At 45.3% G+C, this 21,002-nt stretch overlaps 1 protein-coding gene across 1 annotated transcript in view; it reads right to left on the bottom strand.

Annotated features, from left to right (window-relative positions):
* PELI2 (pellino E3 ubiquitin protein ligase family member 2) overlaps window positions 1–20,774 on the bottom strand; it is a 177,402-nt gene extending 156,628 nt beyond the window's left edge. The window contains exon 1 of the mRNA XM_038544799.1: window positions 20,631–20,774. Coding sequence (XP_038400727.1) covers window positions 20,631–20,707 — 77 coding nt within the window. The 5' untranslated portion in view covers window positions 20,708–20,774. The remainder of the gene's footprint in view (window positions 1–20,630) is intronic.
* Between the last annotated feature and the right edge of the window lie 228 nt (window positions 20,775–21,002).

The following is a 21,002-nucleotide window of genomic DNA, read 5'->3' as shown; positions in this document are numbered from 1 at the left end:
AAAGGCAAGAAGAGTGAAGCAGCTTTCCAAGGGGGAGCTGGAAAAAAAGACTAACTCTACAGTGGTGGGCTCTTCCCATGACACTCATAGGGGAAGCAGCCCAAGGCAAACTGCCAACGTCTCCCAGTAAAGGAATGATCTCAGAACGCACACATAAAACAAGAAGAGGGAGAAGGGGGAGGGAAGGAGAAGGAAAAGACAAGAACAAGAAAGACATGCATTCAACGCCAGACACCATTGGCAGGTGTCCCGTATGAACTCCATGCTTTATAGACCAATTAAAAACACTTGGCACTCAGTAAATTACATTAGAGGATGTCACAATTAGCAAGGTCAGTGGGCTGAAGTAGTCAATTATTTTTATTCTTATTTGAACAAAAGGCATCCCACTCACTGAGCAGCCCTGAGAGAGGAGAGATCACATAGGGCACCTCTAGCTGTGCACTGATCCCAATTCTCCCCAGCTAAAACCTTGATTTTACGTCTTTCTTGAGAGCCCAATGCTTCAAGAGGAACCACCAGTTTAAAAGATTAAAAATATAATTTGGCAGTTAGCAGGGTTAGTTTCTAAATTATATGCTTCACTGGCAGACATGTCTATTTTGTGGCTACACTATCTAAATCCAGAGCCTCTGGGCAGGACCAAAGAAGCTATGGACCTCAACAGTCTACCATCCCCACCCCCCAATCCCCACTGGGAGATACTGAAAACCCCAAATGGGCAGAACCTAAGTGTACCAGTGAAGCCCTCGGCCAACACAAATGCCTTCCCTGCAACCTGCCCTTAGAGAGCCAAGTTACCTATAACACAATTTTTTATTTATGGGCTAAAATATTTGCAAAAGATTTTCAGAGGATTTCCCTGGGTCCCATTTTTTTTCCTTATAAATGAACACTGTTATTCAATGATTACTAATTCAAAAGGATCAACAAGGCAAGCCTAACCCATCAAATAAAGAGTCAAGCAGACCCCATATATTGTATTTGGAAAAGCAGAATGGTGATTGTTTTTTTTTAGTCCTCTGCAGAGATTTCTACTTAACTTACAAGTTAACCTAAGCCCCCATGGTCTTTAAGTATGCCACTTCTGAAGCATTATGCTTAACTGAGATCTTTATAGCATAAAGCTAACATCAAACACTTGACTAAATGTTCCTAGTGAGCAGAAAATGCAGCATTTTGTTAGTCTTTTTTTTTAACCCCCTTTTTTTTTTTATCCCTTTACTTCTGGTCCAGAATAGACACAAGTTCCAGCTTTTGAAATATTTTTTATCAGAAAGACTGTTTTCAATTTAATAATAGTAACCATGTGTAGCTAATACATTTATTACACAAGGCCCAAAATGTCAGCTTTTGGAGAAATCTCACTTTAGACAGATCTTCAGTAACAAATGGACTCATCAACCACCAACATTCCACCAAGATCTCTGGGCGACCATCCCTGAACATTTCTCATATTGACAAAATACCTGCAATTTTGGTATCATTTTTTATTGAGAGCAGGTGCCCATAATGAAAGAAAATCTGCAAGGCAAAAATAATCAGCCAAATACCATACAGTCTCTTATTGTAATCCAATCAAAATTAAATGAACAAATTCATTAAGCCACTTTACAAAACCACAACTCACAAATCATATGGACTGCAGCTTGCTCCCAAGGATTTGTGCACACGAAGAAAGAAACAGACCATTTCCCTTCTACTTGTTGGCAAGTCATGAGGGCACACATGTTTACAGAATCAAATCCAGGTATATTTTATACTTAGAATACAGCTTTAGGGCTGCAGATACCCCACAAAGAATAAGGACCTTAATTCAAAATAATTTATGCCACTAAACTTCTCTCCAATACATATGTAATTTTTTTAATATCACATCTCCCTTTTTATTTGCTATCAATCCCCTGAATAACCTGAATTTTAGACATTTCATTATCTACTACGGTCCTTATAAGAACTTGAGTGGGAATGGAAAAAGAATACTCATGTGAGGCTCCTATAGACTGAATCGGGCAGGGTGGTAAACTGTACAAGTTGGGAGCAGGGAGGCAGGAGGAGAGGCAGCCGGAGAAGACAGCTCTGCCATACACAACCTCTGCCATACACAACCCTTTCTAGTAAAAAGAAGCCGTTTAATGGCATGATCTCTGGTTCCTCATGATGCTGATTTTTTTAAAAAATAAAAGGAATGAAAAAATAAACTCAAGTTGGCTTCCAGAGTACCCCAGCTGTCTTGCTTCAAATATTTAACAAGCTGTACTCAGAGTGGCGTGATGGAGGGGAAAAGTCAACAAACAGCCAAGTATGTTTGTAAGAACATGAGAAAAGAACACGTTGAAATTGGCTAAACAGCAGACATCCCATACACAAGCATAAAGCTCTGAGAAAGAAAAAAAAAAGTCAAAGGAAAGGAGCTGGAAAGTTAAAGATACAGGTGAAAAAGCACACAAATAGCCAGCATACAAACACAAAAACCAGCTGGGATAAGTATCAGGAAAACATAATGGAAAGAATATTTATCTGTGACTTTAGAGTGGAAAGATAAGAAACCAGAGCAACTAATTTTTGAGTAAAAATAAAGGTTTATCACTGTCAAAATATGCTTGGATTTTTTTACTTTTCTAGGGAGATTTTTTTTCTTTTCATCAGGTTTTTAATACTACATACAAAGATGGCTTAAAGCTGAAATTACTATCAGCTTTGGACCACCTCCCGATGCTCCCCCACTTTAACCCCTTATCTTTTTTAAAGTTTAAAAGGAAAATTTTAAATTCGCCACCATCTCCTCTTGGGGCCCAAACGGTCCATTTTCAAAATGACTAGGAACTCTGCAATTTACCTTGGGGAGAGGCAAACAGGTGAACATTTTTTGGGAACCAATGAAAGAAATACAAATAAGCTAAGTCCCCATTTTATTTTTTTTTAGTTTTTTTTATTGGAGTTCGATTTGCCAAAATATAGCATAACACCCCATGCTCATCCCGTCAAGTGCCCCCCTCAGTGCCTGTCACCCAGTCACCCCAAACTCCCCACCCACCTCCCCTTCCACCACCCCTTGTTCGTTTCCCAGAGTTAGGATGTCTCTCATGTTTTGTCTCCCTCACTGATATTTTCACTCATTTTCTCTCCTTCCCTTTATTCCCTTTCACTATTTTTATATTCCCCAAATGAATGAGACCATATAATGTTTGTCCTTCTCCGACTGACTTACTTCACTCAGCATAATACCCTCCAGTTCCATCCATGTCGAAGCAAATGGTGGGTATTCGTCGTTTCTAATGGCTGAGGAATATTCCATTGTATACATAGACCACAGCTTCTTTATCCATTCATCTGTCGATGGACACCGAGGCTCCTTCCACAGTTTGGCTATTGTGGACATTGCTGCTATAAACATTGGGGTGCAGGTGTCTCAGTCTTTCACTGCATCTGTATCTGTGCAATTGCTGGGTCGTAGGGCAGATCTATTTTTAACTCTTTGAGGCCCTCCACACAGTTTTCCAGAGTGGCTGCACCAGTTCACATTCCCACCAACAGTGCTAGAGGGTTCCCCTTTCTCCACATCCTCTCCAAGAAGTGCCTATTTTATTTTATTTTATTTTATTTTTTGATTTTGGGGAATATTTCTTCCCATTTTTTTTAAGATTTATTTATTTTTTCATGAGAGATGCAGAGAGAGAGGTAGAGACATAGGCAGAGGGAGAAGCAGGCTCCATGCAGGGAGCCCGATGTGGGACTTGATCCCAAATCCTGGGATCACGCCCTGAGCTGAAGGCAGATGCTCAACTGCTGAGCCACCCAGGTGTCCCAGTGCCTATTTTAAAGTGAATAATCCAGGCAGCCCCCGGTGGCTCAGCGGTTTAGCGCTGCCTTCAGCCCAGGGCGTGATCCTGGAGACTGGGGATTGGGTCCCACGTCAGGCTCCCTGTGTGGATCTTGCTTCTCCCTCTGCCTGTGTGTGTGTGTCTCTCTCTCTTTCTGAATAAATAAAAATCTTTAAAAAAAAATAAAGTGAATAATCCATTCTTTAAAACTCACACCGGAACAAAGGGGGAAGTGGCCATTCATCTTAGAATGTTCACATTTCCAGCCCAGCATTTATTCATCCACACCCTGCACCATCCACCAAGTTGCCAGGTGCTCCACGAGGTGCTAAAGTGCTAGGAAAGAGTGCAGCTAAGGCCATGGCCCCAGAAGGGGAGAGGGGGACTCCTTAAGAAAGCAAAGAGAATGCACTAGAAATAACTGCTCCCTGCTAGAGAGAAGAGGAGAAGTCAGAGAGGGGAGCATGCTGGAGGCAACACCTGAACTAAATCCTAGCAGGTGACCAGGAATGCCAGAGCAAAAGCACAAGTGAAAAAGAGGGGGAACAAAGTTCAGGAGAAAAAGCCAGAAGGTAGGCCTCAAGGGCAAGGAAATAAGTAATCTTGGGCTTGACCAGGCAACACGTGTAGGATTTAGTGTCCTTCAAAGTGTCCTTTTCTCTAAGCTCCTAAGAAACTTATTTGCAGAAGTCCTGCCCTTAGCATACCAGTCTTCCAGAGACGTTTTAAAGATCTCAAACAGTGAATAACACTTCTTCTCCTCCCATATACTTCCTTAAAACAGAGGCCTTAGAAATCACATGGCAATTCCTCATTCTGCAACAACCTCCCCATCAAAAAAACAAACCTACAGAATTTATGTTAGATAACCCATTCGCAAATAACTGGCCTGGTCAAGAAAAAATAGATGTGGCTTACTTTAAATGTTTTCCCAGCAGTCATCAAATTCCCTTAAAACAAAAGTGAGTTAGCTACTCTTCTAAAGCAGCACATACACCATGTATAAAATGAAGCACGTAAAATATTTTTGTATGTGAACAATGACTAGATGTGACTGCACAAAACATAATATTAGCATATGGATGATTTTTCTTCCTTCTTCCAAATTTTTCATTAATACTCTTTATATATAATTTTAGCACAAGGCTTTTAAGATTAATTCCACTTTACCTGAATATAATGGTCTGCCTTAAAAAAAAAATCTGCATTTACAAGTTTATCAGTGGAGGAAAGCATAACGACTGGTATCAATGATTAGATGCTAATGTCTAAATTATGAGAATCTATGACACAAACTTAAAACTGGCTTAACCCTAGGAGAAATGGGGGTGAAGTAATTACCCAGGCAAAATCAAAGAGTATGTGATTCATGTTAACTAAAACGGTGAGTATTCAAGTGGATTAAAAAAAAAACAAACTTAGATCAGAGAAAGATTCACTTCAGATGAACTTAAGGAGCCACGCAGAGCCCTTCTCCGGGGGGAGTGGAGCTCCATTGTCTGAACTTGATCTGGGCAGAGGTAACAGGAAAAACAGGGAGGCATCCTCTGACCCTTTCCCTGTGAGGGAAGAGCAGAAAGGGAAGGGTAAGCAGGCTAAGCAGCAAGCAGCAAGGAGGGGCTGGCTCCCTGCAGAGTTGTCGCCTCCACCATTGTCTATCCCTTCCCATGGGGTCCTGGGAGAACTCGCCAGCATTTCCATTATAACCACAACTTCAGAACCCTAATGCAAGCAAGAAGAGTTACATCCTTAATGTAACCCTTTGCATGGTTATTAAAGGTTCTTACCGACCATGGTAATGTGGGTTATAGGCTTGGACAAGTGGTATAGACACACGAGCTTTTGGAGGAGAATCTGAAATCTGGGTTCTAATTCCTGAGCTTCCCAATCCTTTCCTGGCTGTGCAGGCTCAGGGCAGGATCTCCCATCATCTCTGCTTCCCCATTTCTCTGATGGAGACAACATCCCATCCTCAGAGTCCTGCTGAAATGGAGTATGGCAAGCCTCCCACACCATGCAAGGGACCCCAAGTTCTCACTATCTCCTGCAGTCAGTGAACGGTGCAGCAGCAAGGAGAAAGCTAAGGGAAAGCCCCCTGCTCAGCCCCTTGCTACCTCCCAAAGAAGGAGCAACTCTGCACAGCTGCCCCTGAAGCATGGATTCAGAGTAGAGCCAGGTTCTCCTCTTCCTTCCTCTTCCACAGGGGTCCCTCAGAGGACAGCCTGAAGGCCTGTCACCACAGTACCAACTGTACTTGGCACAATCGAGGAGCAGTTTTATTTCTTATACAACACGAAGTCTGTACACTTAAGTATTGGGCACAGGACTTCCAACTAATAACCTCACATAAGAGCTCTGGGTGGGGGATGCAGTGGAAAGGAGGGCACACAAATGATTGAGGTGATGAAAGTTGGTGGTGTCTTCTCTCTGCCTGGGGAAAAAAGTGAGTTGTGTTATTTAATATTTAAAACCACAGAACATGGGCAGACCACCACCATAAGCCGATAAATTCTACTGAAGGGCGTTCTAGTGAGTGTAAACCATGAGTTTCACCCTTGTGTGGTTTATTACATTATCAGGACCTCCTGATTGAATTACTTTCCTGCAACACTTCCAAGTGTCTGGTTCCCCCCATATAATACATAATATTGCTTATCAAGATGCTATATTTGTCCTTTTGTATTTTACCACCTGGTATCCTAGGATGCCTGCTAGTTAAGAACACTGTTTTCAGAAACTCTAGGTCATATGCACCTTACCACGTCTGGGACCAAACAGGCTAACCACCCTCACAGGAAGGTTGAAACAGTACATACAGTGTAAAGCTACACCAGCTTCCAGAAGGGTCTAAGCCAACAGTTTCATCAAAGCCTTAAAGTTGGCATCTGGTCCAAGTTAACACCTAGAATAGCAAATAAAAGGCACTTTTCCTGGACTGCTGCTGCCCGATGCTTCTCAGATGAGCTACCCCAGGGCCGCCCTAGAAGCATGATATGAGGTACTGATAGAGAGGAGACAGCAGGGAAGCCACCAAGTCTTTTCCCTGAATCGATACTAACAGGAAGACTGGCAAGCAGGGAAGGAAACATCAACGTGCAGCGACTTTAGTGTCTAAGCAAAGACAGATGGATGCCCGGGTGCTTCAGTGGTTGAGCGTCTGCCTTTGGCTCAGGTGGTGATCCCGGGGTCCTGGGATCAAGTCCTGCATCAGGCTCCCCAGAGGGAGCCTGCTTCTCCTTCTGCCTATGTCTCTGCCTCTGTGTGTGTGTGTGTGTGTGTGTGTGTGTGTCTCATGAATAAATAAATAAAATCTTAAAAAAAAAATAAGCAAAGACAGACCTTTACTTGAGAGGGCAAGAGCTTGAAGCCCCCTTTCCAAGCTATAAACAAAGTGTAAATGCTAGCCTGTTATCACCAACAGCAAAAGAAAAAAAGCCTTCAGGAGCACATGCCACAACCAAGGAGGTTATAGAGCTTTTCTCAAGGAAGGAGGAATAACTCGACAAAGTGGTTTCAAGACTAGAGAAATGAACTTGGAATTATTGCAGATTATAAAGCAGGTCTTTCTTGAACATAACTGTAATATATTCAGGTAAATAAGGTGGCAGATAGGAGGATTCGTGTTTTATTCCCTAGAGATCGCATACTTTTTTTTTTTTAAGCGAACTAGGAACATAATACATGAGTGGGCAAAGCACATATGTAAGCAATTTCCCCCAAAAAAGGTTCATATAAGTTGTAAACATTCAAAAAAAAAAACACATTTAACCTCACTAGTGACCTCATTAAATGAGTGAGGTTCTGAGTCACTGTGTTTAATGAGAATATGCCGTATGGAAAGGGTTTGTCTAAAAAATAAAGATGCAAAACTGCATGCGCACACGTGCACACACACACACACACACACACACACGAGAGAGACAGGATTTACAAACAAGGGTGTTGGAGTCAGGCCTGGGTTTGAGTCAGAGCTCAGTCACACGATAGTCCAGTGATGCCAGACAAGCATCTTGGCGGGCATGCATGGCTCAAGTTCTTCATCTATGAAATGATTAGTGATGGCACCCATCTGCCTTGGTCAGAACTTAAATGCATGAGCAGCACTTTGCACAGGACCTGGCAGTGAGACATCACCACCACGTCGGATGCACAGGCCCTCTGCGCACTTCTGTGCGCCAAAGAAACAGAACCTGTGGCTGAGAAGCAACAGCCTAGTTGGAATTTCCTCATCCATGCAGAAAAAAAAGCGAAAGCTCAGACGCTAATGCTCCCTCTTTAATGATGATTTTAAATGGTGGTTCTTTTTTTTTTAATAATAAATTTATTTTTTATTGGTGTTCAATTTGCCAACATACAGAACAACACCCAGTTCTGATAGGGGATCTCCATTTCAACTCAAAAGCAGCAGAGCGCCCTGTAGGTGAGGCAGAAGCTGATGTAGGAGCAACGGGAAGCAAACAGGCCAGACGGCAGACACCTCACATGGACTACAAGGACAGGAATCTGCTCTGCTCCCCTCTCCTGGCAACAGGAGAGGCGCTGCTCTATGGGCCATGCTGGTCCCACCTGTGCCCACACTTCTGCTGTCGGCACGGCTCAGCCAGAGCCAGCCGAGCCCCAGGGATTCACCGCAAGGTTAGCACACGCAGCCCCCCCGGGGCAGGGAAAGGAGGGCCATGGGCTGTGCGTCCTCTCTACCCGGTGATCGATGTGCGAGGCATGCCAACCTTGGGTTCAGGGAAAGTGGCTCCAGAGGACAGCAGGCTGAGTGTCTAAAGGATCTGGATCTGCTCCGACCGGTGGGGTCCGGCCCCAACACATTCATGGGTCCTGCGTAAGTTTCCCAAACACACTAGTACGTGAATGAATGATCACTTTATCCATCACCACTATGCCTCATCGCTAGACCTGGTGGGAGCCACTGTCCCTTGGAGACAAGGAGGGGGGACATGATCTACAAGAGAAAATGCAGATCCAGTAGAGATCCAACCAGTCCCGAGAATTAGTTAAGACAACTGCTCAGAAGACTGAAACTGCCTGCCAGCTCCACAAGCACTACCTCCCCAAATGCCAAGGCTTCCCAATCCCAGAGGCCTGAAATCTTCACAGGGCCCCTAAGGGGACCTTCCTCTCACGTCTCTCTCATCACACTGGCCATCCAACCCCCCAATTTCCAAACTCGCCAGATGTCACTCAGCTTCTAAATGTATCTTAGACACAACACTCTCCCCCTGTGACTCTCAGCTAATTCCTACTCCCCTCCTCATCTCAGCCTAAATGGAATCCTTCCCTCCTAACACATCCCAGGTTTCTACCCTGCGCTACCGCCCCATGAAACCCTGCATCTCCTGCCTGCACCTGCCAGGCTTCATCTGGTTAAAGTCCGTCCTTTGTGCCAGGCTATGAGCTCCATGAAGGCAGGGACCACTCAGCTATTACCCATTGCATCCTTAGCTGCTGATGCGCTGACAGTTCTCCTTCCTCAAGCACCTTAGCCTCCAGCCAAACACCCCATGTCTTTACTACTATTGCCCTATAAAACACCAGGTCACCCTTCAAAACTCCACTCTGAGGCCACCTGCTCCAGGGTATCCTTCCCCATCTTTCAGGAATACACACGTCTCTGACCTTCACCTTGGCAGAGAGAAAGAAGCTTCTAAGCAATACATACATACCTACGTTCAAATTAGGACCCAGCACTGATGAGGTGAATGACTGGAACTGGAGCCTCACTTCCCTTTCCGAATAATAAAATCTAATTCCTGGGACAGATCAAGCAAAACCCCTAACAGAATCCAGCACCCAGTGCACTGGAAATAACAGTTGCCTCCATCCAGCCCCCCTCTACACCAAGTGTGGTTTGTTGCTAAGTTATGCATCTTGACCTCAGATTGTATGCCCCTAGAGGGCATTGCTTATGTGGGTTCCTACATGTGAGAACAGCAGCAGCATCAAAACAGCAATAACAGCAGCATCAACTCAGCCCTCCTGTGTGGCTGATACTTAGTGTGTCTGTCAGTGCTTTAATCTCTAGCGTGTACAGTGGCTCCTATTTTTAATTAAACATACACAGAGGATACATGAGATAAAACACATCTATCTCTCAATTTGGTACCCCAAAAGTCTTAGTGTAGTGGTAAGCTTTAAAAGCCACTGGATTATATTGTTTCTATAAAACAGATCATTTAGAACTTTACTTAAATTCCTTGTACAAGGATGCCTGAGTGGCTCAGTGGTTGAGTATCTGCCTTTGGCTCAGGTCATGATCCCAGGATCCTGGGACCAAATCTTGCATCAAGCTCCCCCCTCAGGGAGCCTGCGTCTCCCTCTGGCTGTGTCTCTGCCTCTTCTTGTCCGTCTCTCATGAATAAATAAAATCTTTTTTTAAAAATCCTTTTACATTGAATTTATACATTTTGAATGCAAAACTCTGCATTTTATATGTTTTAGGTCCTCTGATTAAAAATGGCAAATGTTAAAGTTCCCTAAAGAGAATTTAGGGAAATTCAAGAAGTTATATTCACTTTACTACAGGACTCTGTTTTTCTTGGGGCACTTGGGTGGCTCAGTGGTTGAGTGTCTGCCTTTGGCTCAGGGCATGATCCCAGGGTCCTGGGATCAAGTCCGCATCAGGCTCCCTGCAGGGAGTCTGCTTCTCCCTCTGCCTGTGTCTTTGTGTCTCTGATGAATAAATAAAGTCTTCTTTTTTTTTTTTTTAAGGAATCTCTTTTTCTCTCTCTTCACGGCAAGGTGCTCGGTTGGAGGTGGTAACTGGGGGATGCTACATGTGTGGTGGTGTGAGAACAGTGCAGGTGGCGGGCAGCTCGGCTGCCTCTGCTTGCCTCTCCCCCCGCACATAATCCATCTCCGTGGTGCGAATGAGACCTGTAAAGTACTTCAGGAACGATGCTTCCTTCTTACTGCTGACAGCCACAGACAGGTACATCTGACACAAATGAGCTCTTCATCCTGTCATCTCACCACCCAACTGCAGTGTTAAAACATTCTTCTGGCCCATCCATCGGCTGGTACCTGCAGGATACTGGTACAGATTACCTCCCCTACTCAAATCTCTATGGGTTCTATTATTTCATGTCAGGTGGCCTTTAAAAGCCTAAAAATCTGTGTCATGCATTAGCTCCCTGGGTTAAAGCGACTTATGTTCGAGCGTACCAGAAGCGTGCTTCTCAGCTAAGCTGGGCCATTCTTCACCTGCCGTGCTCTCAATGAATTTCAGGAGATAATATTGATTATGGAGATTAACGAATGCAGAGAGACTCGGAGATGACTTACACATGATAAAGTTATTCCGCAAATGCGTTAGCTAAGATTTTCAGACCGTACAATGCTTAGTGTCTGGAATAACTCATCTAAAAGGCTGAAATTGTGCTTATTAAAATAATCAATAACCTGTAGGAAACAAAAAAAACTCAACAAAGGCTCAGTGAATTATTTCCTATCAGTCTGTCAGGTCTGACAGCAGAATCACATGCCGTGGAGTATGGTGGTATCTGAATTGTCCACTGCTGTGTAAGGACACACCTCAACACATAGTGGCTTAAAACAACAGACACCCACGGTTCCTTCATATGCAAAACTTGGGAGAATCGGCTCACCTCTGCTCCATGTAGCGGCCCGGGCAGCTTGATGGGCTGAAGGATCTAAAACAACTTCAATCCCAGGTCAGCCGCCTCAGCTGGGAGGCCTCTTCTCTTGCAATCTTTCACCTGCTAGGGCCAGTCTCTCCAGCAGGGCAGTAGGACTTCATCTAAAGGCTGTCTTCTAAGCAGATATTATAGACTGAATTGATATATTGAAGTCCTAACCCCTAGGACACCTCAGAATGTGACTGTATGTGGAGAGAGGGTCTTTAAAGTGGTAATGAAGGTGAAATCAGGTCATATGGGTGGGCTGTAACCCAATGTGCCTGGTGTCCTTAAAACCAAAGGGAAGGGCCATCAGGGGTGGGCACACCGAGAAAAAGGCCAGCTGAGGACACGGAGAGACAGCGTCTGTAGGCCAAGCAGGGAGGACTCAGGAGAAACCCAACCTGCCAACACCTTGATCTTGGACGTCCAGCTTTCAGAACCATGAGAAAATAAACTTCTATTGTTGAAGACGCCAAATCTGTGGTATTTTGTTATGGCAGCTCTAGCCAACTAACACAGAGGACAAAAACATGGGCCACAACAAACACCCCTTAAGGCAACATCCAAAAGTCACTAAGTGTCACTTCCCTCACATGGGCAGGTCAGAGCAAATCACAAAAGCTGCCCAGATTCAAGGGGGCAGGGATATGCCTCCTGATGGGAGGTCCAGTGCACGTACACACACACACAAACACACACGGACACACAGGGAACGCCTATGGGCTATATTTGAAGACTACAGGGGAAGAACACAGGATGAAGTCAAAACCCCAAGTTCTCTTACCTGATTGCCAACTGACTACAAGACCACTGGGAAAGTAGGGTTGTGTCTGTCTCAACAACATGGCTACAAGGTGACAATTCTCCCACTGGACAATTTCAAGGTCAAACCAACAAATGTTTATCAAGTGGAAATAGTTCAGGCATGTGAAAAAATATACTGAGAAGTATAAAGTGCTGACAAATAGCACAGTTATCTGTACTATAACTTTCCCATATAACTGATAAATAGCTACTAGGCAAAAGTACAAATTCCATTCTGAATTCTATCCACAGGCATGTAATAACAAAAGTACCCAAACTACAGTGTAATCTAATGTACTCTGGCACAGATCTGGTCTGTGTCAAATTCTGGGATCTGGTGTGAAGCACACTCCTTTGTGTCTATGGTCCCTGTGTAGAAAGGGCCTTTCCTTAAGGTAATCAGTTCATCAATCAAGTACCTCAGAGACCCTAATTGTTCACACATCCCAAATTCTGATTGTCAAAAGAATGTTCTATAACCACATAGCACGAAGCACTAGAATTCCAGGGGTAGACGGGAAAGGAGGCCCCTGATAATAGTAAACAGGAGTTTCACACCAATAGCCTAGAAGCCAAACACACAACGGCCTGCTTGGTTGGATTCTGTTAAGCCAGTACCAATTAGAATGGAAGCACAAAGCTTGGAATAATGATTCTTATCCTAAAAAGAGAGCCTGCATGAGCACAAAAGCAGGGAATGAACAGAGTTAAATGTTTGAGAGTGAGATGCATTTTGTGGACGGCTGGAAATAAAACCTCAATCGAGAATGACTTGCAATAGTCTTAAACCTGACGCTGAAAATACCCCTGATGCATATTTATTAGGTTTTTCATCCAAGAGGCTTGTATTCCATAGCATTTCCAGCCATCATTAACAGGCACTAATGACCACAGCCTTTCAACGCCACCATGGCACACTGCAATGCAGCTCGGAGCAGCTGGTGGAATCAGAACAGATGGCCGGCTTCCCTTCAAGGCAGAACTTTCTGCAGGTGACAAAATGACTGTTAGGTGACTGACAAAAAGAAAAACAAACAAAAGTTGAAACTGGAATATCTGATGTCGGTAAAGTCCGTGTTTAGTGTCACAGCAGGGAGCCTTTCACTGGGGCCCTTAAGGTTGGGAGGATTGTTGACAAAACCGCAGCTGTGCTACAGAACTGGTGCGATGCTTCCATATCCAAAACCATTCACTGAGCCCCGGGGCTCCTCTGTGCCGAGAGGGGCACTGGAGCGCGCCACACAAACCCACTCCTGCCAGGTACTCGGTGCGTGCCTCCTGTGCACCTGGAAAGGTGCGCCTGACACCCCGAGGTAGGGCCAAGTCAGGGTCCCCGCCCTGCAGCGGCCAGCGTCACGGGGAAACCAGAGCAGTTCAACGAAGCCTAGAGGAACGCGACCACCACTCTGGGCACACGGCAGGAGCACAGTGGACTGAACCACGTTTGTCTCTAGGGATGTTAAATATAGGTCCTGTGTTTGTTTACACTTCTATTTTCCCTTCGGTTATGTGTTTATGTACTCTGCCTCCTTCGCTAATATAATGCTCTGGCTGTAAGAGCGGAACCCACTCAGTGTGGCTTAAACAAAAAAAAAGTAAATAAAAATTGAACAAGGTGGGCTCTCTCGGAGGACACGGGATTATTTTCTTGGAAAAGCCGCCCCTGATTATTCAGCCTACCAGGGCCTCCCACTGCCCGGTCCCTGGCTCTTTACCCTGCTAGTCCCCTACCCCACCCCCTCACTCACTCTCTCCCCCTTGTCCTGCTTTATTTTCCTCATAGCACCCTCTGAAATGACACGTTTCAGCTATCTGTTTGCTGACTCGGGTACACAGCCCACCCCTCCCCTAAAAGGTAAGCCCCCCTCTTCCCCCAACCCCCCCGGTGAAGTGTTGTCTGTCTCATCGGCTTCTGTATGTGACAATGCCGGAGCAGGCACTGCACAAATGGCCAAACACACAGAGCTCTGGACAGGGGGTGCAACTAGGTTTCAGGAGGGACAGGAACCAGAATCTGGAACTAAAACAGCTGCTTGCTGGCTCACACTGTTCCCTCCTTGCCTGTCTCCTGGGGGCTCTGGCCTCTGCCTTTCCCTCCACCTCTTTTTCCTTTGACCTAGGCTGCATCACCCTTCATAGAAGTACCTTCCCCACTCTCCTTTCAGAGCTAAAAACCCTACTCTGGTCTCCCACGCCCTTAGGATAAAATCCAAAAATCTTTCCAATGATTTATAAGTTCATTATGACCTGCGCCCCTCCTCATGGCTCACTTATTTAATTCAATCACTCTTCCTGGCCACGCAGGGCTTTTCTCTGCTCCTCAAAGGAGCATGCACACTCACTTACCTCTGGGTCATGGAACACTGGGTGTCCTCTGCCTAGAACTCTCTTTCCCTTTTACCTGCTCCCGGCCATCTTATTCTCATCCAGGCACAGTGTTAGGTGACCCTACATTCTATAGGTTGTTTTCTATCTCTCTAACTGGACTACAGGCTCGAAAGTGGCAGGGACCGTACCAGTCTTGTTCAGCACTATCCCTTGGTGCCAAGCACCGCACCCTATGCCAGGAGATGCTCAAATATTTGTAGAATAAATAAATCCACTATACACTGGATTGTCACTGAGGAGCTGTGACAAGAATAAGATAGCAGTTCACGAGGGCAGGGAATGTGATTGTCCTAACTTCTCTGTGTCTGGAAGAGTAGACACCCAATAAATATTTGTTGAATGAATACATTCCTGGCTTGCCTGACCTAGCTCCACCCCTTTCTCTCCTACTTGAGAAAACATCAGAATGCAAGTGGGTGAAAATGGACATTATTAAAGGGGCATCTCAGAATCATTTGAAAGATCAACATTTGATTACTTGTCATAAATTACTGGACATGTAACTCAAAATTGATCATTATGTATGAGGTAGTTTGAGAGTGGTTGAGAATTGCTGATTTAGACAAAGCTAAAAAATATGAAGTACCTTCTGCTCTTATCATTTTATTTTCCAGAAGCCAAAGACGACAATAAGCTCAGTGAGAACTAATAACTGAATCATTCTTAGCTTCACTTTTCTTTTTATAAAATAGGCTCTGCACATCCCAGGAGAAATCTTAAGTCAAACAACATTCAAATTTCCTTTTCAGTTATTTTTCTCACACCAACGAGATCCACCAAGCTGCTGTTGTCTCCATTCAAAAGCCAACCAACAGCCCCACATAACTTATTTTCTGGACGCTATGCTGCTGATTCCTGACAGCAGATACAAAATCATTGCCCCAGTGTGACAAGATTGCTCTCCCTCAAATACAGCAACTGGGATGTGGGGGGAGGGGGGGTTAGTGTTTTGTGGGTGTGTGCTTTATCTCTTGAACAAAATATGTTTGGTAAAGTTGCTAGGACCCGAACCAACCTGGTTTTAGCTTTGTTTATATTAAGCATCCCCAAATATGGATCACATGATGAAATACAACCAGAAATGAAAAGTCCTAATGAAGCTGTCAGTCTTGATGTGTCAAAGAGAGAAACAAATAAATCTGAGAAAGTCAGACAAGAAACCACATAGACAGCCACATACTCCAAACAAGGCTAAAGTTAGTAAAGGAAAATATAGCAACCCAAAGCTAGTAACATCATGACCATTAATAGCCTACAGAATTAGATACTTCATCCACACAAACAGATCTGAGCTCTTCAGATCACCCCACATGCCGAGTGACAGTAAAGATTTTGTTTTTTATAAGAAAAAAAAGTTCAAAGACCTTTTAGTCTATAAAGGATACCAGTGTTTGAAGTCTTTGGGCCCAAATTAGAGAGGAGGATGAGAAAAGGAAAAGTATTAGGGTATATTTTAAGGTTTCTTATTACTACCAAAGGGAGGGGTAGTCAAGGCAAAGTGCCAAGGTTAAAACAAAAACAGCATATAGAAATCGGGAGCTGCTTGTTTAAAAAAGAAAAGACCATAAACTCTTCAAGCAACAGTCTTGTCCTATCTGATAGAATGCTGCACCATCCAAAGGAAAAAAGGTAGGTTCCCCCACCACCAATCCTGACCTTTTAGTCTTTTGAAGACCTTGATCAATTTCCACTAAAATACTTCATTTTCAGTCATACTGATAAGCATTCATTTGTAGAGGTTTTTAACCCATCTTTGTGCCAAGAATCCCTTTGGCAGTCTGGTAAAGCCTACTGAACCCTTCTCAAAAAAAAAAAAAAAAAAAGGTTTAAATGCATAATATAAAATACAAAGAATTACAAGTAAAAATAATTATGCTTAGTTATCAAGATAGTTTTAAGTTATGACACAATAATATAAGCAATTCTGTATTAATGTGGTAAATAGCAAATCTAGCAGCAGTTCTATTTGTTGCCTATGCTCATAATTGAGTGCAATTGCTAAATTTCACTCTGACTATAGGGAAAATAGACCTTTATTTTCCTCCCCAACCCAGTTTAAGGATTTCCTGAATTCCATCTGAAGATCCTGTTTGGGAGAGCCAATAAAAATACATTTGGTGAAGCATCAAATTAAAAATAAAGCTTTGTATAATGTATTATCCACTCAACTGTGAGGTGAGGGGAACTAAAAGTAAGCAATATTTTTCCAAAAACCTATGATGGGCCATTAGTCAGCAAGAGAGCTGCATGCTCAGATTGAATCCAGAAAGGGATTCAGCGCCCCCCATGCAAGTTACAAAAAATCTGAAGCTTTGAGGAGCTAACAGCATCACTGGAATCTGCTCTAAAGTGGGGAACAGTGACCCGGTGATCCAGCTCAACTGTGAACCTGAACAAATCTCTTTCCTTCCAGGAGCCTCAGTTTCTTCTTCATCAGTAAAATAAAAGGGCTAAAGGTACAACTAGGACCTCTCAGGCCCCTTCACTTTGAAAATCTCATCCAGATGATCTCTTTCTTAAGCTGGCTTTTCCAGCCTATTTAGCTTAGTTGTAAAACATTTGTGCCTTTCTTAAGTTTAGAACAGAAAGTTTTAGCAAATTTGAATGCCTTCACATATAACTGGACACCAATGAGCCAAATATATGCATATCATTACAACTTTTTTTAAAAAAGCCTGTTTTGTACATATTTATTTCAAAAAAAGTAACTGCATTGGTCTTTTCTGCTATTTAAAGACCATTCTCATTAGAATCCTAACACCATCACCTTAAGAGTATTAACAGAATGTAAACTGCATTTTCCATATTTGAGCCAAGGAGCAGTAGTATCACAGGGTATAGACTTGGAAGGGCCCTTAAAGATTACTGAACCCAATCATATTTCATTACCTCCAAAGAAACAGAGACAAAGTAAGAGACTAAGACAAAGTCATAAAGCTAGTTGGCAAGAAAGCAGAGATTTAGTCTGGGTCTCCTGATTGTTCCTTTATGCTCTCCCCACTATACTGAACTCCCTCTCAAATCCAGACACGTCTTCCCAACTTTAACACATCAGCCAGCTTTAAAATGAATAGCAAGAAAGACCTGACAGTTAGACCAGTCATTTTCTCGACCTTGAATTACATAATGGGTACAACAAAGGGTTGTGGCATGATACATTCACTGACTGGAATCCAGAAATAATGAAATTCCACTAATCCACTGAGAAGGTGATGACCCTACTAACATCCTAACTACCTGGCAATTCCCTTAACATTGTAGAATGCATGAAAAGACATATATCTGCATGCGGATATAGACGTAATACATATATAGCTCTTCACAATACATATATATGCATATATAGGCAAATATACTATATGTATATATATAGTTCCTCAGTCTGCTCCCCAGGATTTCTAAAATTCTAACTATGAAATTTAGAAGAGAAAAAAAAATAGAAGAGGGGAAAAAAAGAAATTTAGAAGAGAACAGAAAGGTAGTTACACAAGTTAAAAAAAAAAAAGAAAAAGCTTGTATCAGCATCAGTATTGGCCATTCTTAGATGTCAAGATTAATTTTATCAATAAAACCTACTAGAAATTCTCTATCAATATTATGTCCCAGGTGATCAGATATGCAAAGTCGATATTAATTATTTGATTGTTATTGTTGTTTTAAGAGGGAGGGCATTGCCTCCTCAAGTCCTGAGGGTAGGAAACAAATTAGTAAGGGTCTCTTTTAAGTCTACCTATTTATTCACTCTTTCCCCAGCATTCTTCAATGTGTCCAATATTTCTAGAAAGTCTGAAATCTACTCTCAAAAAAAAAAAAAAAAGGGAAAAGAAAAAAGACCACAATTCTTCTCAAGTATTCAATAATCTGACCAGTATCTTCTCAGCGGTCTGATGTCAGCTCACATTTCACTTCCTCAGAGAGACCTGCCTGGAACGCCAGCTAAAGAAAGCAATACCCATCTAGGGCAGACATTCCCTAAGTTAACCACCTTCTGTTGAGAACCTAGCAACACCTGAGATTGCCATGTATTATTCATTTGTTTACATGTTTCTCTCTGCTCATGACTACCACTCCACACTAAAATGAAAGCTCCTTGCTCACTGCTGGATCCTCAGTGCCTCAGCAGTGCTGGCACATATTACGTGCACAAATAACTGCTCAGTGTCTGGCCCCCAAATATGAAAGTGCCAACTATGTCACACTTAAGTGTCTCCTGGAAAGCCACCCAGTCAAGGACAAAGCACATGCAATGAGCAATGTAATTACACAGCCTACTTCGGAGTAAGCCTGTGATACCAGGACAATCCTGGGTATAAATAAATCCCTTCCACAGCTTTGCAACGCCCTGCACTTCCAGCTATAAACACAAAACCTCTCCAGGCCCACTCGCACACTGCTTTTCTGAAACATCTCAACAATGATTTCCTCAAAAGGAAATAATGAAATAAGGTTCTGGCATAAATTAATCTCTCGTGTCAGGTTCACAAAGTATGTTAAACATACTTTGAAGCCAGACACACAAACAAAACCAAACTCCACAAAATTAGGTTGGGTTGAGGTTACATAAGACAGGCTCACCTCCTGCTTTTCCCCTGTCACCCAGCTCTCCTTCCAGGGAACCCTGACATCTGTCTTTTCAGTGCAATTACCACGCAGGTGAGAAAAACCGCTTATCTGCAAACCTCAAAATAGGTAATGAGATTTCCAATCACACTCCCCTTAATGCTGTAGCAACAAAGTGAGGAGAACTAGACAACTTCCAGCTGTACTGTGTCTGGAAGCTTCCCTTAAAAATTCCTCTCTTCCAAGTTATTTTTCAGTCTGCACTTACTTCAAGGTATTCAGTCATCAAAACACGGTTTTCAGAGTTCCCTGAGTCTGTCCATATCCTCGGCTCCTGGGACGTGGGCTAAGCCTACCTATCAGCACCCATGACCGTCTGAATACAAGTCTTTGAACGGAGGACAAAAGCGCGGGATCCCAGGAGTGACACATCCCGAAGCGGAAAATAATGCTTTCTTCTCCAAAAACTCAATCCAAGTTGCTCCCTCTCCCGAGTGTTCCTGCATCTCCCTCCTCCCCATGCTGCTGCTCCCCTTTCACTGCCCACTTTATCCGGTTTTAATCCTGCGAAGCCTCTTTCCCGGCTTATTAAGGGTAAACAATAGAAATGTCACAAGGAAACTCAGGAAGTAGATGAAGTCTCTAATTGCTGCCGTTTAACGATTGTAGATAATTACTATCTTCAAAATGTGGTTTTCACAGGCGGAGAGGGAGCCGAGGCGGGCGAGCTCCCCGCCGCCAGGAGGACCTCGGCGAGGCCGCGGCCCGGGACGGTGGGGATGCGGCCCCGCGCGCCCCCCGCGCCCCCCGCGCCCCCAGCGCCCCCGCGGCCCCGGCCCGCGCAGCCGCGTCCCTGCCCCCTCCCGGACACCGCCGCCGCGGAGCCCGGGGCCCGCCTGCCCGCCCGGGTCACAGACAGTTCACTGCCCCCGGGCTGCGGCTGCCCACGGCGGTCACCGTAACGAGATGCAGAGCGCCGCCCGCGGACGCCCACCGCGCCGAGCTCCGGGACCCGGGGTCGCCGTCCGCCGGGCAGGGGGCCCCCGGGGACCCGGCCCCACCGGCCTTTCAGCTTCGCCAACTGAGGGGTCTCCCCCGGCCCCGGCCCCGGCCCCCGCCCCCGCCCCGACCCAGGGCGCGCGGGAAGTGGAACGAGGGTTCTCCCCGCCGCCGCCGCCCGGTCCGGACGAGGACCCGGTCCCCGAGCGCAGCGCCCCGGGGCGCGGGGGCGCCACACTGCCTGCCACAGCGCCTGCCCCCGGCCGCCGCGCTCCGCCGGTCCCCGCATCCCCGCATCCCCGCGCGCGGGCCCCCGGCCCCCCAGCGTCCCTCGGAGAGCGGCCGAGCACCGCTCCGGCCCCGCGCGGGGATGCGGGCTCCCGCGGTGGGCGATGTCGGCACTCACCCCAGTACCACCAGCTCCCCGTATTTCACCGGCTCCTTATTGGGGGCGCAGGGCTCCTCCTGGCCGGGGGAAAACATGGAGCCCCGGTCGGCCGCCGCCTCCGCCGCCGCCGCCGCCGCCGCCTCCGCCGCGATCCCCGCCGAGTCCGCGCCGCCGCTACAATCCCATCCTGAGAAGGGGGTGAGCGCGCCGGGGAAGGGCACCGCGGCGAAGGGGGCGCGGGGCGGCCAGTCCCGGGGCTGCTCCGTCGTGGCGGTGCGGCGGCCCCCGCCGGGCTCCCGGGAGCTCCGCGCGCCGCTGCCGCTGCCGCTGCCGCTCCGAGCCGGACTCGGCAACAAACGGGACCGGGCAGCAGGGGGACCTGCCCGCGCC

This window comes from Canis lupus, chromosome 8 (assembly GCF_011100685.1).
Source record: "Canis lupus familiaris isolate Mischka breed German Shepherd chromosome 8, alternate assembly UU_Cfam_GSD_1.0, whole genome shotgun sequence".
Taxonomy (NCBI): Eukaryota; Metazoa; Chordata; class Mammalia; order Carnivora; family Canidae; genus Canis; species Canis lupus.
Note: the sequence above shows the minus strand (reverse complement) of the source record. Positions and strands in the feature narration are given on the sequence as shown.